Genomic DNA, 15,327 nt, shown 5'->3' with positions numbered 1-15,327 from the left:
AACGCAAGTCTGTGACTGAGCTCTACAAGCAGTTATCTTGACCTCAGGACTTTGCTCTAATATGCATTTTCAGCTGTTAGACCTTTTCTGAGAGGTGTGTGCCTTTCTAAATTATAGTCATTCAAATGAATTTGCCACAGTTTAACTCCACTCGAAGTGTAGTAACATCTAGAAGCAATATGAATGCTCCTGAGCTAAATTTCAAGTGTCCAAGAAAAGGGTATGAATACTTATGCAACAGGATCTTTTCAGTTTTTTACTTTTAATAAATTTGCACAAATGTTAAAAACCTATTTTTGCTTTCCCATTATGGAGTAAGGAGTGTAAATTGATATGTGAAAAAAATGAAGGGGTATGAATAATTTTGCAAGACACTGTATGTATAAAAAAAATGGACCAAAAATGGCTGCAAATCTTTGTATTTAGAATTTAAACATGTACACTACTGTTCAAAAGTGTATTTATTTGATCAAAATACAGTAAAACAGTAATATAATATTTATTTCTGTTCTATTTAAATATGTTTTATAATGTAATTTATTCCTGTCAGGCAATGCTGAATTTTCAGCAGCCATTAGTTCTGTCTTTAGTGTCACGTGATCCTTCAGAAATCATTTTAATATGATGATTTGGTGCTAAAAAAAAAGTAAATAAATTTTAAATGTCTTTACTGCCACTTTTGATCACTTAAAGCATCCTAAATGTGTTTTTAAAAAAATAGATTATTATATGATATGCCAATATTCATATTACACTCTTGGCTCTCGGTTACTCATTCTTCAGTAGGCACTGGGAAACCTCCAAATGATGCATAGTTACTCACTCACCTGCTGCCAGCTGCATCCACCCGCAGATCTTATACACAGTGGCTGTACTGCAGAAGAAGAAGAAGGCGAAGCAGCCGATGCAGGAGAGGACGAGCACCATGGACATCCCAATGAAGAAGGACGCAGCTTTGAAGGCGCTAGACGGGATGGAGCCAAACTCTGTGAAGCTCCCCTGGCACGTCAGGTCCCGGGACATTCCGCTCCCTATGCAGTAGTGAAAGAGGCCAAAGTAGCCGGCCTGTGGCGTGTCCATGCCGTCCCCGATCCAGTAGGGCTGAACAAAACATACCACGTTGACGATGGCGAAGAGGATGGTGAAGATGGCCCACAGGACCCCGATGGCACGAGAGTTCCTGACATAGTTGGTCTGGTAGATCTTGGCTGCCTCCGTGGCTGGGAGCATCGTTGCAGGTGTCCCAGGGATCATAGATGGATTCAGTACTTTTTTATGGTTTCAAATAGGACTCAGGGCCCCTACAGTTGACTAGGTTCAACCTGTGTTTAGTCTGGATTTAGATATCAGGCCCTGTCTGGATTCAACCAGGATATATGAATTCAGATCCTGAGCATTCCTGGTCCAGTCTAGATTTAGGTTCTATCTGGATTCAGTTTACATTCAGGGCCTGTCTGGATTCAGTCCAGATGGATTTCAGTCTGGATTCAGATCCAATCTAGATTGAGACTTGATTCAGGTCCAGTCTGAATGCGTCTGGAGTCAGATCAGATGCATTTAGTTTAGACTTTGGTCGTCTGTGGATTCAATCCGGACTCGGTCCTCTCTGGATGTTGCCTGGGGTGCCACGTAAACTTGAGTACAGACAGAACAGCTCACAGATGTCGCGACAGACTAAGCAGTTTTAGTGCCAGATGTCACAGTGATTCGTTCAGCGTGGATGTGGCAGTCTGTCCGTGACTCCAATGATGCTCTCTTCTCATTCAGCCTCTATGCATCTGCATCATTTAGCCAAGCAATCTCATTAAGGTGAATAATCACACTTGGGACAGCAAAAATAATGACTGAACTCATACGAAGACACAGCTCATATGAAGAAGACGCATTCCAGTGCATCAGAGATAATATTCCCAACGGAAATGTCAGTATGAATACTTAATGATGACCCGAATAAATTAATAATACTGAGATGGTTTGCGAATAACCAAGCCTTAAGAGATCAAAGACGTTTATCTATTGCAATATAGACGTATATAAACAGTAATCTACCTTATACAGTCCAATGGCTTGTTTCCACGAGACTATGAAGGACTTTTCGTGATAAATCTCGCCTTGCTCTTGCGTTTAAGAGAAATAACGGATGTTCGGATGACGACACTTGCACTGCATCATATTTTGCGTGTCCATTCTTTTCAGATTTACACGCACAGACAGTTCAGTTGCAATACGCAAATATCGCTCTCCTCTCGGTTACTGGCTTAACGGCGTACCGCTGCTCCATCCGATTTAATCCTGTGCGCACATCTCAGAGCAAGAAAACACATTACACCTGACCACAGTGATGTCGTCTGGGCAAATAAATGCTGGGATGAGATTCATGCCGCGCGTGTAGACCTCAATGAGACGCGCTCGCGGGGATGGAGAGCGCTCGAGCGAACAGCGCAGATTTCTGGCACACCCGAATATTCAGTCTGCGTCTGTCACTCCCGTCCGCATAGCAGATGAAGAGACGCTTGCATCCCTGTAGAATACATTTGTTCCCTAAAATTACGTCTGAATTCACATGTCTCTTTTGACTTTCAGGTGCATGATAATATGGAGGCTCGGTTTTAAACGTTTAAAAATTAAATTCAAGAGCGTTGGGAATTAAAATATGAAGAACTACAAATCCCAGAGCCGTGTACGGAAGTGACGCAGATTTGTGACGTCCGTTGTGAACCGCGCGGGGAAACTGATGTGAAGTTTATGCTGCAGGGAGAAATATCTGTAACGTTACCTCAAAACTAACGTTCATTAAAAAATATCTGCTGAAGTATAGGTATTTATGATGCTTGTTTCGACTAGTATCTTTTAAAAAATGACTTTTAACGAAGCGATTTGTTTGTTTGAACACGTGTAAATATTATTCACAATGTTATTATTTGTTTATGTATGTGCTTCAAATGAATGCCTATGCGTCGGATTTTTGTCCTTTTCAGCTTTTTGATAAAGATAATGTTTACAGACCTTTGAGTCACTTTTTCAACGCAAGCACGTTTTGCTTTTCAGCTGTTTCTTATCATTTCTAACTCTAGTCTGAAATGCTGAAAACTGCAACATACGGGTTTTTTATTACGTTACACTAATACAGATGTTTTATTATGAACAGAGGATGTCTGTAACACTGCAGTGTCCTGGTTATCCTGAGGACACACTGCGCTCTTTGGCTGACAGACTGCCATGCAGAGAGACACAGCTGACCTCACTGCTGTCACTCATGGGACAGGTGAGATAAATACCTTTGTTTTTATTTATTTATTTCATTTAAAAAGATTGTTACATTGTTATATTATGTCTTATTATATTATTCAATTAAAATGTCAATTTCAATTAAGAGCACTACTGTATATGGACTGGGACTACTACGTCTTCCAACTGTGTGTGATATTGATATTGTTAAATAGCAAGCCAAGAAACACACACACACACACACACACACACATAGTATATATATATATACTACCAGTCAAAAGTTTTTGAGTAGTAAGGTTTCTAATGTTTTTCTGCTCACCAAACCTGCGCTTATTTGATCCAAAATACAACAGAAGCTGCAATATTGTGGATTATTTTTACTGTTTAAAATAACTGCTTTCTGTTTGAATATGTTTTAAAATGTAATTTATTCCTGTGATCAAAGCTAAATTCACAGCATCATTACTCCAGTCTTCAGTGTCACATGATACTTCAGAAATCATTCTAATGCTGATTTGCTGTTCTTATCAATATTTAAAACAGTTGAGTACGTTTTTTTTTTTGGGATTCTTTGATGAATAGAAAGATCCAAAGATCTGCATTTATCTGAAATAAAAATATTTTGTAGCATGCGCTATACTATTCAAAAGGAAGTATCGTTTTTTGGGGGCAAAGAAATAAATACTTTTATTTAGCAAGAGTGCTTTAAATTGATCAAAAGTGATTATAAAGACATTTATAATGTTACAAAAGATTTCTATTTCGGTGCTGTTCTTCTGAACTTTCTGTTCATCACAGAAACCTAAAAAAATCTACTCAGCTGTTTTCAACATAATAATAATTATAATAAATGTTTTTGAGCAGCAAATCAGAATATTATGATTATTTTTGAAGGATCATGTGACTGAAGTAATGATGCTAAAAAAATAATCTTTGAAATCACAGGAATAAATTACATTTTAAAATATTTTAAATAGTAAAAATATTTCACAATTGTGCTCTTTTTTGCTGTACTTTGGATCAAATAAATGCAGGTATGGTAAGCAAAAGAGACTTCTTTAAAAAACATTAAAATCTTACTGTTCAAAAAAGTTTATATGTATATTAAACATGTCTTGCAATTAATTTAAGCTTTGGTTTCTTTATCTATTACCAGCCAGATCAATACAGTTATCCTTCAGTCTTCATCTATGGCCACAGAGCAACAGGAAAGAGTCATGTGGTGCTCTCCATCATGAAAGATCTGGAGGTAAGATCATGAAAAGGTGTGGTTCATTTATGGAATACACTACACAACATATGTCAATACTAGTTGCTGAAAGTCAGAACCAGTCTGCAGATTTTGTGCATTTGACTTGACAGATTTCACTGAAAAGTTCATTGTGAATTAGTTTTTTTTTTAGCTGCAGACTATGAATTTGCCCAGTCTGGGGACATCAAACATGTATTATTATACATGTATTAAACATATTTTCATTTGACTTCTTAAAGGGTAATGAAACCCCCCTGTTTCAGCACTGGCTACTCTCACCACAGTTTTGAAAAATGCTGCAAAAGTGGGCGTGGAGGAGAGGGGAGAATGACAACACAGACAACTTTGGGTTTCATTTCGCTCACCACGAGTTTAAAACACAAATAAATGCACATCCATTTGCACTATGCATCGAAAACATATATATGAACACACTGTTGAACCTCTAATAACTGTTAAGGCTTATTTTGCCGCGTTTATATAAGCCTTTTGATGGGTTGCGTCAAGGAAAACCGCTTACACTTACTTTATGAATGAATCGCGTGTGCCGAACTCTTACACTCTCTTTCATCCATGAACGTTCCTCTCAGCTAATGTACGCAATCTCACAGTCTGAAGCGCCTTCCACAGCAAATCAGCACACGCTGTCGTGAATAATTAAGCGAATCGACTTCTCATAGGATAAGAACACGCAGCGTCATGAATATTTATGATACACCGACACGTCATCGATGTAATATAGTCCATCGCCGCGTCACAAACGGTGACGTCAGCCCAGTGTAGATTTTAAACCCGGAACATGAAAATAGCGCAAAAAAGCTCAAAATTAACTAGTTATCTCTAACAATCATTATTAACAGATGCCAACGTTCCTTTCTATGATGTGCAACACAAACACTTGTGCTAAAATCTCAGAAAAAGTTGTCTGGGGTTTCGTAACCCTTTAATAAAGAAGTCAAATGAACACTACACACTATTGTGCTGTTTAAATACTGTGAAGTTGCTTTGACACAATCTGTATTGTTAAAAGCGCTATATAAATAAAGGTGACTTGACTTGACTTAAAGCCGATTTTTCTAAACCTAATTAAATGTATGTATGTGTCAAATTTCTAAATGTAATCAATAAATTCAAATAGTAAGACATTATAGGGCTGCTACCAATCAAATAAAATCAGTATCAACAAAATTTGTTTTTGCAATACAGAGGTGGCACAAAAGCTGCTTATAAAGTGGTTTGTATGTAAAAAGTAAAAAAAAAAAAAAGTTTAATACTGATATTTAAAATGATTTAGAAAAAAAGGGAATATACTTCAATATAAAACTAATGGCAGCAAATCACTGCATGAGTGAGTCATTGAGCCATTCATTGAACCGATTAGTTCAAACAGCTGATTAATTCAGTAACGAAACACTATAGTGTGTTACTCAGAGATGGTTTAAAACCATTAAAACTATTTTTGTTGTCGAAAAACAGGAACCGTTGTGTCTAAAATGTAAGTCACTTAACGTTAACTGTATGCCTTCACTGTCTGGGTGTGTTTTTGTTTGGTTTTTGCAATATACTCGATAATGTTAAATAGCATATAGTTAATTTCATATATCGCACACCCCATCCTGTAGTGTTTTCCAGCCTTTAAAAGTGATTGCAGAGGTGATTTGAAAATATTGGTTTGTAACTAAAGGTTCCAGCTTGAACTCAGTGGGGTTTTTTTTTTTTCAAAAGAGCATGGTACTGTAGTAAGTGTATTAAAAGTTGCTTTGAGTTAATGTGTGTACTCATTGTAAAAATAGGTGGAAGACAATGACTAAAGTTTTGTGTGTGTTTCAGCTCCCCCATGCATCAGTGGACTGTGTTGAGTGTGTATCCAGTGGGCTTCTCTATCGCCAGGTGTTGACTGCCTTTTTTGGGCCCGATGCTGCAGCATTGCTTCCCCGTTGCCCTTCCTTATCAGATTTTGTGCGACTGTACAAACAGATGAGCTCCAACTCACCTGCCACTCAGACACGCTATATAGTACGTTTATTTAAGTTTATTATTATATATAATATGTAATATAATATTGCTGAGATATTATGTTTTGAGTTTTGTCAGAGTGATACATATTTTTAGGTATACAGTGCCTTGCAAAAGTATTCATACCCCTTCATTTTTGTCACGTTTTGTTGCAGCATTATGTTAAACTGCTTTAAATTAGTTTTTCCCCACACCAATTTACACTCCATACACCATAATAATGACAAAGCAAAAGCCAGATTTGCAAATTTTACAAATTTATTAAAAATAAAACACTGAAATAAGTACGTTGCATAAGTATTCATAGCCTTAACTCAGTACATAGTTGAAGCACCTTTACAGCTTCAAGTCTTTTTGGGTATGATGTGACAAGCTTTGCGCATCTGCATTTGGCAATTATCTGCCATTCTTTGCCTCTTCCTTTTCACCTCTCAAGCTCTGTCAGCTTGGATGGGGGCTGGCAGACATTTTCTAGAGTCCTAGTTGTTCCAATCGTCTTCCATTATGGATAATGCTTCTGTGAACCTTCAATGCAGCAGATTTTTTTCTGAACTCTTCCCTAAATCATTGCCTTAACGCAAGTCTGTGACTGAGCTCTACAGACAGTTATCTTGACTTTAGGACTTAGCTTTTGCTCTGATATGCATTTTCAGCTGTTAGATCTTTTCTGAGAGGTGTGTGCCTTTCTAAATCATACTCATTCAAATGAATTTGCCACAGTTTAACTCCACTTGAAGTGTAGTAACATCTAGAAGCAATATGAATGCTCCTGAGCTAAATTTCGAGTGTATAATAATAATTTCGCAAGGCACTGTATATTAAAGATGTGCATTAATGTGACGCAGTGTTATATAATGTCCCTGTAGATTCTGGACAGAGCTGAACGCTTGAGAGATATGGATTTCAGCCTACTTCCTGCTCTTTTGCGCCTACAGGAACTGGTATGCACTCATTTTAACAAATGTTGTACTGCATCAAGTCAAATACTTGCTCTTTATATAGTCTGATGTCTGATAAGCAAATTCTCTTTTCTTCATTCTACTTTATCTGACCTCTGGTGGAGACTTTATGGAGACTTTACTTGTTAATACTCATCGTTATTCGTTGGAGAATAGCTATAAAGAGACTTAATTGAACATTTTCATTTTCACACCCTTTGGCAGGTACATGATAATGTGACCGTCATCCTGCTCAGTCAAATTGTGTGGGAAAAGTTTCGGCCCAACACTGGCTGCTTCGAACCTCTGCTCTTTAATTTTCCAGACTACAGTAAAGGTAAGCATGTAAGACCATCACAGTGAAAGATGGGAATCACATGACACATGTTGATTATGTAATAAAGAGCTTTTTATTTATTATATAATTGTAGCACGAACTGACCGGTGAGGTCATGTAATTTGTCAATATCCCAATATCCCCGTTTTATATAACAATGATTATTCTCCTGGAAACGTCACATTTGTGATGAGATTAAAATTCCACTACATTTGTCAACTCTTTTAGGCTTTTTTGTGCTTTTTCAACATACAGTAACACAATCACAAAATCAGAGGCTCTTACCTGAGATGACCGTTAATCCCAGGTCAAACAGGGCCTAGGATATTTAATACTTGAACGGATGTATGAATTGTCTAAAATCCTTTTTTCTGGTCTCTCAGCGGAGCTTGTGCAGATTTTGTCTCAGGATCATCACCCATCCTACACACCTGAGCTCTACGCTTCCTACATAAACATCCTGCTGGGGGTCTTCTTCTCAGTATGCAGAGATCTAAGAGAGCTCAGGCACCTGGTGAGATCATACTTGCCTTTAAACTAAGTCTACAGCAACAAACATCAGTTATTTTGTAGTTTTTTGTGACGTAGCAAGTGTTTTTGCTTTGTGCAAAAAGACAATATATTAGGTGGTACTAAAATGCTAAATATACTAAAATATGCTGTTTAAAATTTTAACAGGCTGTCCTGAATTTCTCAAAGTTCTGTGAACCCCTGGAGAAAGGAGAAGGTAAAATATTTATACACATCTGAGTGATACTTAAATTTAATCTTTCAATTTAAAGGCAATGTATAACCAAAAATATAAATTCTGTAATTTACACACCCTTGTGTTGTCTGAAACCTGTATTCCTCTTCTTAATTTGAACAAAAAGGTGGGGTAATTCACCCTAAAATTGTAATTTTGCTGAAAAATATACCAGAAAATGTAGGGTTGGGTACCGAACTCAGTACTTGTACCGAATGAAACCGTTTTGGTAATGAAAGTTTTATGAGTTTGATGTTGTGTTTTGTTGTTGCTTGAATTAAATTAACAGCAAATTGCTGCTAATTGTACAGTAAAATTAAAATGTGCACGCAGATTTTACAAGGCAAGCTATTTAAAAGAGAAGGAAAGCGAGGAAAAGAGGGAAAACTCAAACGAATAAACGTGTTTTGGGTTTATTTTTATCACTGAAATGAATGTTTTTGTTATTACACACAGTAAACTACCGAAAAAAGTTAACCAAAGTTAATAAAAACCAACGTTTTTTCGGCGATAATGTGTAATGTAATCTTGTGAAAATGGATTTCTTAGAATCGGTATCGAAAAAAGTATTGTTCAGGAACCGGTATCGAATTCAAGGTATTGGTATTGAAAATGTTTGAACGACACCCAGCCCTATAAAAATGTCACAATAATTGACATTACACCAGTCCACCTAAGTCCAGTCCATCTTGTGAAGTCAGAAGCTGCATGTTTGTAAGAAATAAATGCAACATTATGGCATTTTAACCTTAAACATCGGTTCTGGCCAAAATACCAGTCCATAATCCATAATAATGCTTTCTCCAGTGAAAAAAGTTTGTCCCCTGTTGTCTCGTCACATCAAAATTGAAGGTAAAACATCTTAATGATGGATTTGTTTTTTAGAAATACAGAGCTTTTTTACAGAGCTTCACAAGACATTAATTGATGGACAGGAGTTGTGTGGCTGGCTTGTGGATTATTTTGATGCTTTTATCAGCAGTTTGGACTCTCATTCTGACGGCACCCATTCACTGTAGAGCATCCATTGGTGACCAAGTGAAGTAATGCTAAATGCTCATGTCTGTTCTGATAAAAAAAAATATATATCTTGGAAGGGTAAATTCATTTTTAGCAAATTTTCATTTTTAGGCGAAATATTCCTTTGAAGTAGTGTATCATTGTTCCTAATTCATATGCCATTTTGTGTGAGAAATTCATTTTACTTTTTTTTTTCTCGTTGTTTTCTGTTTTAATTTTTCTTGACTCATTTTTAATGGTTCAATTTAATTTTATTGATTATAAAGCATGTCTAATTAATTAAAATCATGAAACATAAAATTTCACATCAGTTTATTAAAATTTTTAACAACAATTACATGTTAAGGGCCATGTTTTATTGTTATCAGATTCTGTTTTAGCATGTCTAATAATTTGAATGCATTAAAACAAATTAATTTAATAGTTTTAAAATAACCTTTTTATTTTTACCCCCTCAGAAATGTTCTGTTGTATTTTTTTTCTACATTTTTAGCCATAAAATATTCTTTTTATGTATCTTTTAATTATTAAAATTAATAAAAATAAAACTTTTTTTGGCAAACAATTTACTATTAAAATTAAAACATGGAAGAAATGCTGTTTGGTTGTTCCTTTTAAAAAATATTTTGTTTCATTTTAGTAGTAATAGTAGCATTGTATGTGTGTAGTAAATAAAACCACACGTCTGCGTCATTCATTTACAGAGACATGCAGAACATGCTGGATTCATATTTAAATGGTATTTTTTCTGCTTAATATATACAGATACTAGTCCATAACACGATTTGATGTAAGTGTAATGACTTACTTTTGATTAATTCATCTGAACTTTGAAAAAATTCTGTGTCATTCCGCGTTATACATTAAATTCCATTTTTATGACTGGATTCTGTAATTCCGTCCGTGTTTTAGGCATCACGAAATCGTAGGGTCGTAGACACACCAAATGTGAAGTCATTATTCACTGAAGACTTTCTTGATTTTCATTTTTGAGCGATCTACCCCTTTAAATATATTATGCTCCTTCTTTGAGTATACAGTGTTGAAAATAATCTTTTTTTTCCTTCCTTTAGCCAAAGAGAGTGATATCCACAAGTTATGGAAAAACATTGAGCCCCATCTGCAGCGAGCCATGCAGACGGTTTACCTCCGAGAGGTGTCCAGGTCTGTTATCACTGTGTGATTTCTGAAGAGTGCTCACAGTTGAGATTGTGCTTAAGTTGTATGTCACATCAATCAGTGAGTGTGCTTTGCTTTACTGCAATCAGCTTGCAATGGGAGCAGCAGCAGATGGATGAGAAGGAGGCCACAACCCTCAGAGGTACATAGACAGACACACACACTCTGCATGCTCAGACAGGCCAGCAAAGGCCTCAGTCATGCCCTCACGGACCATCTGCTGGCATTGCGTAGGGCTGCTAAAAATGATCCAGTGCTTTTCTCGGATAGACTGCCAAGTTTTCTACTTTTATCAACTCTCTGACCACACATTAGCTGATGGGCTGCCCAGATGAGTCATATTTCACAATAGTTTGATAGTGGTGTGTTTAAGGTCAGCATCATCACTGTTGTTGTTATTATCAGCCTAAAGGTTAGGGATTTGAACAACCCTACTCTTGTCAAAAATAAGTACTTAGTTTTATCTCAAATCCTAAATGTATATTTTAAAAACTGTGTTCGCTGATAATGCAATTACTTCATTAACACTCTAATGATTGTTTCTTACACTAAATTACACTTAAAGTGCACTACCTAGTAAATGATAAAAAGGGTATTGCCCAATACTAAAAGTACTTATAATAACTGTCATGTTATTATTTTATATTAATATATTTTAAATGCACTAAATTACAAATGTAATTAAGTACATTACATACAGATTTCAACAGAAATAACGTTAAAGCATTAAAGTATATATTTATTTAATATATTTTATTTAATTTAGCATTTACTGCTTGTCAGTTCTGCAGTACACTTTAATCATATTTCAAAGACAGCAGAATTATGAAATTATGTATAAAGATCATTCATTCCTACTTAGGTGAGTCAAAAAACACTAAATTTATATTTCAAATGAATTTAAACTTTTATACATTTTCATTTAATTTTAAATAACATGCAAATTAGTGTCACTCTGAATGTTTTTTTATAAAGAAGTCTCTTCTGCTCACCAAGCCTCCTTTTATTTGATCCAAAATACAGCAAAAGCAGTAATATTGTGAAATATTTTTACTATTTAAAATAATTGCTTTCTATTTGAATACATTTTAAAATGTGGTTTATTCCTGTGATTAAAGCTACATTTTCAGCATCTTTACAGCATACTATATATTTATATATGTGTATATATTTATTTATTTTTAATTGTATTTATTTTTTTGTGAAAGAAATTATAGTAATTTATACTTTTATTTAGCAAGGTTGCTTTAAATTGATCAAAAGTGATGATAAAGACATTTATAATGTAACAAATTTATTTTTCAGATAAATGTACTCAACTATTTTAAATATTGATAATAAATGTTTCTTGAACAGCAATTCAGCATATTAGAATGATTGCTGAAGGATCATGTGACTGCAGTAAGGATGCTAAAATTCAGCTTTGATTTTTAAATAGAAGACAGTTATTTTAAATAGTAAAAATATTTCAAAATTTTACAGTTTTTGCTGTGCTTTGGATCAAATAAATGCAGGCTTGGTGAGCAAAAGAGACTTTAAACATTAAAAATCTTACTGTCGAAAAACGTTTGTCTTGTTTATGAAATCTTAATTTATATTAAAAAAAAATGTTAATAGCAAACAGAGTCCATTTTAGACAGTAATTTTTAGACTAGAATTTTTAGAATTTTTTAAATTTAATTTAAAATTAATTGTAATTTACCTGTATCTTTGTTCTTTTTCTACCAAATAGAAATCCATTTCCTTTGCTAATATTAGCCAATGAGAAGTATTTTTCTCTTCCTGTAGGTTTATCAGCACATGCTCACATAGAGCTGCCATATTACTCCAAGTTTCTGCTGATTGCTGCATACCTGGCATCCTTTAACCCGGCACGCACAGACCGACGCTTCTTTCTCAAGGTGAATTAGAGCATTCTGATCTTCCCATATTATCTACAAACAACTAGGTCTTAATTGAATCATGAATGCATCTTTATAAATCATGTGATCACTTAACAAAAAGCTTGTCTTTGTTTCAGAGTCACGGGAAAATTAAAAAAACGAATTTCTTGAAGAAACATGAGAAGGTGAGAAGTTGCTTCTGTTGCTTAATGTTCATCACTGTTCCTCCTGCAGATTTATTAATGTCATCTATCTTTTTTTCCCTCTGATTTTGCCTTTTTGCTGCAGACTAGTAACCATCTGTTGGGACCGAAGCCTTTTCCTCTTGACAGACTGTTGGCCATATTCTACAGTGTGGTTGATAGCAGAGTTGCACCTACAGCCAGTATCTTCTCACAGGTAATTCAATTGATCAAATGATGAGGTTTGGCAAATAATTACGTTTCAGATAATAACAGACCATGCCATTCATTATAATTCGCTCATTCGAGGCAATAAGACATGATTTATGTACAATGTGGCAGCATAAGCAAGTCTTGGAATCATTTTGGACACTGGGTGGCAGTGTTTCATCTTTTTAATTTTTTTTTTTTTTTTTATAAATGATCAAAATGCTGTAATTAGCTTTCCTAGATAAATTAACAGCTTGTATTGATTAATCTATTTATCTTTTTCAAATTGTGACTTCCAGTCTTTAGAAGTGCTTGTGTCATTTAGAACTGGTTTGAAAGCAAGCATAATAACCGTGTTTGTTTTCTTAAGGTTAACTGCCTGTGTGACTCATTGTGTGACATTTATATTTTAATAACTTTTCTTAATAAAGTTTCCTATGGAACACAAATTGGCAGCCCATAAAGCTTGAATAACTATTGAACTTAAATTAGATATTATGACATTTTATACTTGGGGAAAAAAAGAATTCATAGTTTGCTTTCTGTCTTACAGATTTCGTCTCTAGTCACTCTGCAGCTTCTCTCTCAGGTGGGCCATGATGACCAGCTGGACTCACCCAAATACAAATGCGCAGTTTCACTGGACTTCATTCTTGCGATCTCCAGGTGTGTGAATGTGTGTGAGATTGTTAGACCTTTAGGCCTTGATCTCAACCTGTCTTGTGATCCAATCAGAAGCGGTCAGACAAGAAAGATCACTGGTAGAAACTTGCATTTTCTATGACTGCTGATCAGATTTCAAGTGGAGGATGTCTCATTTTGTCTTTGTCATACACATTACACTACACAAGAACTTGGTTTTGACCATTTGCGACCATATTACCTAAAAAGGGATAGTTCACCCAAAAATGATAATTCTGTCATTAATTACTCACCCTCATGTCTTTCTAAACCTGTAAGACCTTCTTTCATCTTTGGAACACAAATTAAAATATTTTTGATGAAATCTGAGAGCTTTCTGACCCTGCATAGACGACAACGCAATTACAATGTTTGAGGCCCAGAAAGGTAGTAAGGACATCATTAAAATAGTCCATGTGACATCAATGGTTCAACTGTTATTTAATAAAGCTATGAGAATACTTTTTTGTGCACAAAGAAAACAAAATTACAGTTTAACCACTGATGCCACACAGACTATTTTAAGGACCTTGAGCGTGGTAGTTGCATTGATGTCTATGCAGGGTCAGAAAGCACTCTGATTTCATCAAAAATATCTTAATTTGAGTTCCGAAGATGAACGAAGGTCTTACGGGTTTGGAACGACATGAGGGTCAATAATTATTGACAGAATTGTCATTTTTGGGTGAACTATCCCTTTAATTCCAGGTGTAAACAGTGTCTTTGATTGGATTTATTAACTATTAGATGTACATAAAGTAGTTTGGTTGTGTGCTAGCTTGTTGACTATTTATGTGTTTTTCATTCTAGAACTGTAGGCTTCGATGCGGTGCGGTATCTGTATGACTTCCTGTGATCCTCTTGCAGTGGATATGAAGCAAGCATCAAATTGGACAAAATCACATCACTTGGAATTATGGACGTGAATGGACTGCAGGATAAATTGTTACAGGACATTTCCTGCGTTTATTACTTCAATCAGATGTCACCATGGGAAAATACTCACAGTTTATACAACAGACTCTTTTCTCATAGGGAATTTTGATGGGTTTGGTGTGTTAATGTGTGACACAACCTAAAATTGGTCTAATAAATACTGTATAGTTTGTTATAGCAATGGGTCATGTTTACTTTTCATACTCTTATGTTAGACTTTATTAGTTTTTAAAATATAATTTATTCTTGTGTTGGCAAAGCTGATTTTTTTTTAGCAGCCATTACTCACTGATAAATAGAAAGTTCAAAAGAACAACACTTATTTGAAATATATAAATTGTTTGTAGCATTAAAGGATTAGTTCCCTTCATGAATAAAAGTGTACTAATGCTATACTATTTTTGCTGTCGAAAAAAAGGAAAACATTCCAGGATTTTTCTCCATATAGTGGACTTCAATGGGGAAGGTCCAAATTGCCGTTTCAGTGCAGCTTCAAGGGGCTCTACACAATCCTAGCTGAGAAATAACGGTCTTATCTAGTGAAACCATCGTTCATTTTCAGAGAAAAATAAAAATGTATATAATTTTTAACCACAAATGCTCATCTTGCACTAGCTCAACCTCACGTATTATGTAATCACGCACGCGTAAAGTACACACAACTGAAGTAGTTCAAGCCTTTTATTGTTTTAATATTGATGATTTTGGCATACAGCT

The 15,327-nt window shown here is 35.3% G+C and overlaps 2 protein-coding genes across 2 annotated transcripts in view; one reads left to right on the top strand and one right to left on the bottom strand.

Moving 5' to 3' along the window:
• lhfpl3 (LHFPL tetraspan subfamily member 3) overlaps window positions 1–2,477 on the bottom strand; it is a 70,929-nt gene extending 68,452 nt beyond the window's left edge. The window contains exon 1 of the mRNA XM_073838879.1: window positions 828–2,477. Coding sequence (XP_073694980.1) covers window positions 828–1,254 — 427 coding nt within the window. The 5' untranslated portion in view covers window positions 1,255–2,477. The remainder of the gene's footprint in view (window positions 1–827) is intronic.
• Window positions 2,478–2,666: 189 nt separating this feature from the next.
• On the top strand, window positions 2,667–14,787 carry orc5 (origin recognition complex, subunit 5). Its single transcript, XM_073838878.1, has 15 exons — window positions 2,667–2,818; window positions 3,149–3,265; window positions 4,388–4,480; window positions 6,314–6,499; window positions 7,366–7,440; window positions 7,663–7,774; window positions 8,158–8,288; window positions 8,453–8,501; window positions 10,613–10,703; window positions 10,808–10,860; window positions 12,507–12,619; window positions 12,739–12,786; window positions 12,890–13,000; window positions 13,547–13,659; window positions 14,485–14,787. The coding sequence occupies exons 2-15, from the start codon at window positions 3,152–3,154 to the stop codon at window positions 14,528–14,530; spliced, it is 1,335 nt and encodes a 444-aa protein (XP_073694979.1). The 5' UTR covers window positions 2,667–2,818; window positions 3,149–3,151; the 3' UTR covers window positions 14,531–14,787.
• The last annotated feature ends 540 nt before the right edge of the window (window positions 14,788–15,327 follow it).

The sequence above is a fragment of the Garra rufa genome, chromosome 4 (genome assembly GCF_049309525.1).
Source record: "Garra rufa chromosome 4, GarRuf1.0, whole genome shotgun sequence".
NCBI lineage: Eukaryota > Metazoa > Chordata > Actinopteri > Cypriniformes > Cyprinidae > Garra > Garra rufa.
The sequence above is the reverse complement of the archived record's forward strand: the minus strand, read 5'-3'. Positions and strand labels throughout refer to the sequence as shown.